Consider the following 7,058-nt stretch of genomic DNA (forward strand, 5'->3'; position numbering starts at 1 on the left):
ATTACTCCAATCTATGCAATTTTATTCATAGTGTGTTGGTAAATTGAAATTATTAAAATATACTAAATAAAAACATGTAGATGAAAATTAAAATAAAAATATTTTGTTAGTACCATGTATCTACTCTTTTGGGCGTAAGAACATTTTTTTCTACGAAAAAATTTTGATTTATTAACAAGAATGGTACTTTTTATTTTTATAAGCAAGCAACATATTTTATTCTAATTTACTCCAATTATAGAATTTTATGGGTCTCCTGAAAAGTAGCATATTTACAGTTACGTATTGTTAACGTTAATGTACCATTATGCTAATCAATTGATTTATAATAATTTTGGGATTTTATTTATTAATACATTTACTTTTAGGAGAGTACACTACTCAACAAGGATTCATTAAATGAAAGATAAAACAGCACAATGATGGGCAGACGTATTTTAAATGTTTATGATACTCTATAGAAAACGATTAATATATCATCTAAACCAAAATCACACAACATAATAAGAGTTATCGAAAAAAAAAGTTGGCAATGAAAATTAGACTCAAGCCAGAAGAATATTCTGTAGAATCATACTTAAAGCAATAGAAAATTGATAACACCAATTTTTGAAACGTCGATATAAGCCGTATCAATTATACGACGGATAATTCGTAGTCGCAACCGTACAAACACGTACACCCAAGGAATGATGACTTAGCGGTATGGTAAACCGACCGAAAGAATAAAAAAAAAACACTGAAGAACAGCAACGTGAAAAAATATTTTGCGACGAGATGAACGATAAGCAGTATAAGAGAGCGTCATCGAATGTTCGTGGTACGAGAGAGAGAGATTGTTTGAGAGAAATAAGGACGGAGAGAGTGATAAAGAGAGAGTGATAGACCGCCGTAGTGACATCATCTCACTCATAATAGTCATGGGCGTGGTGTGGTGCAAACGGTATCTCGCCGTTCCAGCGGGCCGCTGATTACCGACCCGACCATTGTGCGTCACTTGGTCGCTTGGGTTCAATACCTAACGCATTGTCGTCGATTCGACGAAGAAATCGTCACACGACGTGCACCACCGACTGGGATCGTCCAAAACGTCTAAACTTTCCGTTTTTCACGTGCAGCTAGCGATCGCATAAACGTACACGACATCCGTACCCGTTCACTGCGAAGGACGACACTCGATCGGTCGTCGAGTACTCGCACGCCTCAGCAGCTGATGCCGTCGATGATAGTTCATTGAACTTCAACGTACGTCGATCAATAAGAATATCGTACGTCGTTGTACGCATGCGTAATTGATGAGTCGCAGTTTTACCAGAAACTGCTTAGGGCAAGAACACCGCGACCGCGCCCACATTTGGAATTTGCGCTTCATCCGAGATATTATAACCATTGAGGTGCACCAATCGTAGTAGTGCAGACAATCGATTCCTAAATATACCCGTGCTCCGTTCAATCGCTTATAACGTGTTGAAGCACGACTGAAGTTATTCGCGTCACCTTTTGCGGAGGGTGTATCGTCAACGACGTGTTTCAAGGTATTTCGTTCATCCAAAACATCTTCTTAAAGTTTTTTACCTTTCGTAACGGAGGTTTTTTTTTTTTTTGATGACGAATCAAAAGTCAAACGGCTGTTGAACACAATTTGACCATTTTCCATAAAATAAGAGTGAAAGACTGAGATTACTAATTATGCCATAATCTTCTATGCCTCTTTCGCCTTTTCCCCAACTTTGGAGTCGGCAACCGTTGCCCTAAACCTCCACTCATCACGATTTTCTAAACCCCTACACATACACCAACAGCCCTCATATCATTCTCAATAGTATCTAACCATCTCTTTTTTAGTCTTCTTCTTTTATCTTCAACGTTCATTTTTATAACAATTCTTACTATTATATAGTATATTTTAATAATATCAATTTACCAACACACTATGAATAAAATTGCATAGATTGGAGTAATTTTAATGTATTGAAAGTTTTAATTTCAAGTTTTTTTATATCAAATAAAATATAATTATAAAAATGTATAATCAATGACAGCATACCTAATATATGTAATCATTTTTTAATTATAATATTTAACAAAATATTAACAAATATTTAAGTACTTAATTCCATGATAATCTCATTATTGAAAACAAAAATTTAAATTCAAAATAATAATGACAATTATTATAATATTTTAAAACTAATATAAAAATAATAAATTACCAAATTGTTGTCTAATAAGGTTTTATAAGACTTAATGATTGATAAATCATATTCATATATTTTAAAGTAGTCAATCATCTGAGACTATTTTTAAAACAAAAATTTAAATTCAAAATAATCATAACAATTCTTATGATATTTTATATAACATTCAATTTCAAACTTTAATTTGAATGAATATAAAATTATAATTATACATTTACACTTTACTAGTTTAAGTTTAATATGTTTTGATATGTGGTAAAGTATCATAGATTGAGTGTCTCTGGGTAAAAACTTTTTAAGGTTCTGTAGGTCATTCCATATTGATAAACTTATAGGTAATGGTTTACTGTATAGTTGCTTATAATTTTCTGTTATATCAATTTTATTATTATTACTATTATTATTATTATTATTATTATTATTATTATATAATATATTCATCAAATAATTTTGCATCATTTTTAGCATTCATTACAACAGTGCTGTTTATTTATTTATTTTAATATTCTGTTCTCATAAAATAAGTTAGTAGAAATATTGTGTACCAATTGTTGATTATCAATAGGGTTTTCAAATAGGTTTGTTAGAGAAAGATAATGTATGTAGAGACAAACGAATGTAGGGAAAAAAAATTTAAATTTTTAAAAAATAAATATTATTTTAAGACTTTAATGCAGAAAGAAAACTCAAATTAAGTACACTGTAATACATTGCTCCAAAAACTGTTTGATTTTTGTTTTTTTGCATCTTCAGTTATTTTTATATAATGATAATTATAAAACAAAATGATTCTACTAATGTCGATATAAAAATCTCATTTTGTCAAAATGTCAGATATGTGTTGTTAATGCATTAAGGTAGGGGATATTGAAGTCTAGTTGAGGTTAGATAATACTATAGTTCTTGAAAATAAACAGATATTCATAGTCTCAAAATAATCTAAATTTAGTTTAAGTCTGCCTTTAGTAAAAAAAATAACATTTATACTGTAAACAGTGACTTGTATAACATCAATTAAGAAGTTCTGTAATTCATTGATAACTTCATTTAACAATATTTTAGTATGTCAATTTTTTTAATTTATATAATGTTATAATGTATAGTATTAAGAAAATGTATTCTATGATTCATTTAAAAATCATAAATGTTAAAATACTATACTAATAAACAATAAGTGTACCAAACCAATTGAAATCTCAATAATTTCCAATAGCAAAATCTTTCTTCAGTTTTAAGAATTTTAATATTTATATGTATATTTAAACAAAACTGAAAGTTTTATAATTTTTTCTAGATTTTATACTACACATTAAATAAATTTAGAAAAACAAATATTATGTTATATAGTATAATAATAAAATTAAAAAATATTTAATAAAACATAATAAAAAGTAAGAGCGTTTATTAATCATTCCATTGTGTGTTTTTTTTATGCAAATTCTTACCATTTTCAATGAGTCTTTCAATATATAGTATCAACATATTACCTGAAAATCGATCATGATTCATACATATTCTTATCCATCTTATCCAACTTGCTCAAGTTTATAAGAGTCAGGAAACCATCTTGAATATTTTTAATATGTCAGTAAGTCTTACTTAGCCTTACTAAGTGAAATCAGAACTCTAAATATAATTGTTTATAAAAACTTAAATTTATAATAAATAAATATTATTTTAAAACCTTTATGCAGAAAGAAAACTCAAATTAAGTACATTTTAATACATTGGAAATATTTTGTGTTACCGTTATCTTTGAACATACTGTATATTAGATATTTAATAAATATAGTCGGTACGTTGTCATTCAAATGCTTATTTAAATTTATCATTTGATCTGTTCACAGATTTAGATTTTCAAACAAATTTATTATTTTTTTCAAGAAAAGAAGATGAATTCATATCCAGATACAACATTAGTAACTATTAAGGAAGAACCCATGGAGGAAGAATATGTACCTGTAGAAGAAGAACGTATACCTGTAGAGGAAGAACATATACCTGTAGTGGAAGAACATAAAACTGTAGAGGAAGAACATATAACTGTAGAGGAAGAACATATACTTGTAGTGGAAGAACATAAAACTGTAGAGGAAGAACATGTAGTCGTGGAGGAAGCATTTGTTCAAGTGAAGAAAGAAAACGTACCTATAAAAAAAGAATATGCACCTGTTAAGAACAAATATACATCAAAAAAGAAAGGTTACTGTAAAGGAAGAATATGTATCTAGAAAAAGATTAAATGTACGAGCTGGGGAAGAAAATGCATATTTAGAAGAAGAATATATGAACAGATTTAGTAGAACAAAGCTACTACTGCAAACAAGTGAGACAAGAGAAAATCTCTTCTGTCCACGTTATATGATTAGAAGCGATTTTATTTCGGACGATCCTGATTATGCTAAACTATGGGCGTGTGAACTTTGCGGAACATTTTTTATTGAGCCCAAAGGCAGCTATGGATCATGACAAGAAATGTCGGCCAATTTTTTTGGAAAGAAGAAAATATACCAGATGAAATGAACCAGTGAGTTTCATTAATTCGCTAATAAATATTGTTAACTTCAATACAGTTGTATATATACATATTTATAAATTGATTTTTTATTTTAGGATTATGGACACACATAAGTTTTATCCATGTTTATATTGCATTTTGATTTTCAAGAGAAGAGATGTCTGGCGCCGTCACATGAAATATCACGAAACATTTCCTGCCATTCACAAAATAAGTTTTAAAAGTTTTTTTGAAAAAAACAAAAGGCATTCCTATAGGATACTTTTAAGGTGGTGAACTCCTATAATGTGTTTAGTATCATAGAAGTTTATAGACAGATATCAACAAAAATATTGTAATACTATTTATATAAAACTTATTCCAAAAAATGTATTTACCTTTAGTTGTACCTATTACACTACAGTTTAGCCTTTATATTCTCTAGGTTTATGATTAAATTATATTATAGTTAGGATTTTTTTGATTATTAAAATAAGTAATAAGAATCCAAGTAATTAAATAATAATAATAATAAAAAATTAAAATAATTTGAGCGATAATCTAACACTGTTTATCTAGTTGTAGTATAGCTGCTATACTCTAGTGTAAAGCATTGGTTTATTTCAATTTATAAAAGAAATAATTAAAATAGTAATCTATATTATTTTACTATGAAAATTTTAGTCATTAATTTAATTTTGTTAACACAATTATAAGAAATAAAAAAAAAAAAAATGTAGTTATATTATAATAATATTATAATATGTAGTTATATTCAAAAATAAATTACTTTATTACATTAATTTAATTTATAAAAAATTTAAATTAATTATTACTAAAATAAGAAGTAATACTTTATCAGTAGTTAAATTTCTTTAAGATATATTACCTATTTAAATATAAGTAGTAAACTTCATTTTAAACTTTCCTAAAATTAATAGATTGTAAAATAATATAATTGTATTGTCCCTAATTTTATTTTTATAGATTAGTTATCTATTAATGGAATTTTTATCCTTGTATGGAATTGCACCTTTGCTTTTTTTACTTTATAAAAGTAAATCACCCTTTAATATTAGATGTTTGTTATGTTATTATTTGTTTGTTATATTAAATAAAATAAATTGGAGTTCATTGGAATAAAAATAAATAAATAAAATCTAACCATTCAATTTTGATAGTTATGATTAGGCTTCAGAAAATATTACACATAAAAAATTGTATAAGTGCTGTAAAAATATCTAAAAATAAATTGTACAAGTATTTTTTTAATAAAATTATCTAATTATAAATTTGAGTTATTTTACAAAATGTCAAAATAAAAATGCATACTTATACTAGAATAGTAGTTTAAATTTGGTTTAGTCTGGTCTGCTTTAAAATTCAGTTTTATTACAAATATTAGTTATGTGGTAGTTTGTGTAAAGGTATCGTAAAACTAATAATTCTAAATAGGCAATGCTCACTCAATTCATCAATGAGAACAAATTTGATATTAACATGTTCATCTGTGACACAGTATCCTAATACATATTATAAATAATTAATATAACAATATTTTATTGTAAAATACAAATCATTAAAGTGTGTGTGATCGATGATTCAATTTTGTTCATATTTATTTTAGGTTACCTAAAAAATCTGAAAATGTATACGGATACAAGATAGTTTTTTCCGAACCACTGAACATTTTCTCCTTGTCAAATTTGGCATGCATGTAATTTATTTGCCACTCCATTTTCACTTATAATATTGGTCTTGACTTAGATATCATTCTAAATCACTGTATTTTCAATACGTTTTTAATATGTATAGATTTTGATAATAACTAAAACTTTCTCTTAAACATTCTATCACTGGTGTTGTGTTAAATAATTATTTAAATTGGAATTTAATGGTGTTTACTCCTTCTAATCTACTTTCCCAACTTTTTTCAACCTATTTTTTAATTTTCATAGTTTATAATATTTTTAAATAATATTCCAATGATGATTTAAGGAAGAAAATATTTTAAAAAACAATTTTAATCATCCTTAAATATAATAAGAAATAATGGTACTTTTTGAAGAAACTTTAATCAATAAATAAGGTTTTTTGTTATATGTAAGACTTAAAACAATTCACTTGAGTAATTTGTCCAATCATATTTCAACCATTATCTTTTTTCTCTAAAATCTTGTAACTCAATGTCAGAGTGTTTTAACTGTTCAATTAAAAAAATAATATTAAAACCCGTTGTTGATTTAATTATAGTGAAAATAACATTTAGAAATAATTAATTTGGGTATCACACAATTCGTTTTTTCTATTAACTTTATATTTACTAACGAGTAATAATTTAAAATTGTTCTTGTTTACTAATA

General features: G+C 26.5%; 1 protein-coding gene across 1 annotated transcript; it reads left to right on the forward strand.

The window, feature by feature from the left end:
• Window positions 1–1,379: 1,379 nt before the first annotated feature.
• LOC112689853 (titin-like) lies at window positions 1,380–5,113 on the forward strand. Its single transcript, XM_025563726.1, has 3 exons — window positions 1,380–1,535; window positions 4,046–4,725; window positions 4,812–5,113. The coding sequence occupies exon 2, from the start codon at window positions 4,091–4,093 to the stop codon at window positions 4,427–4,429; it is 339 nt and encodes a 112-aa protein (XP_025419511.1). The 5' UTR covers window positions 1,380–1,535; window positions 4,046–4,090; the 3' UTR covers window positions 4,430–4,725; window positions 4,812–5,113.
• Window positions 5,114–7,058: the final 1,945 nt, after the last annotated feature.

The sequence above is a fragment of the Sipha flava genome, unplaced genomic scaffold, assembly GCF_003268045.1.
Source record: "Sipha flava isolate LNK unplaced genomic scaffold, YSA_version1 477_pilon_pilon, whole genome shotgun sequence".
NCBI classification, from domain to species: Eukaryota; Metazoa; Arthropoda; class Insecta; order Hemiptera; family Aphididae; genus Sipha; species Sipha flava.

Coding starts and splice junctions, on each gene's coding strand:
- LOC112689853 (XM_025563726.1), top strand. CDS start 4,091: ATGAATTCATATCCAGATACAACATTAGTAACTATTAAGGAAGAACCC.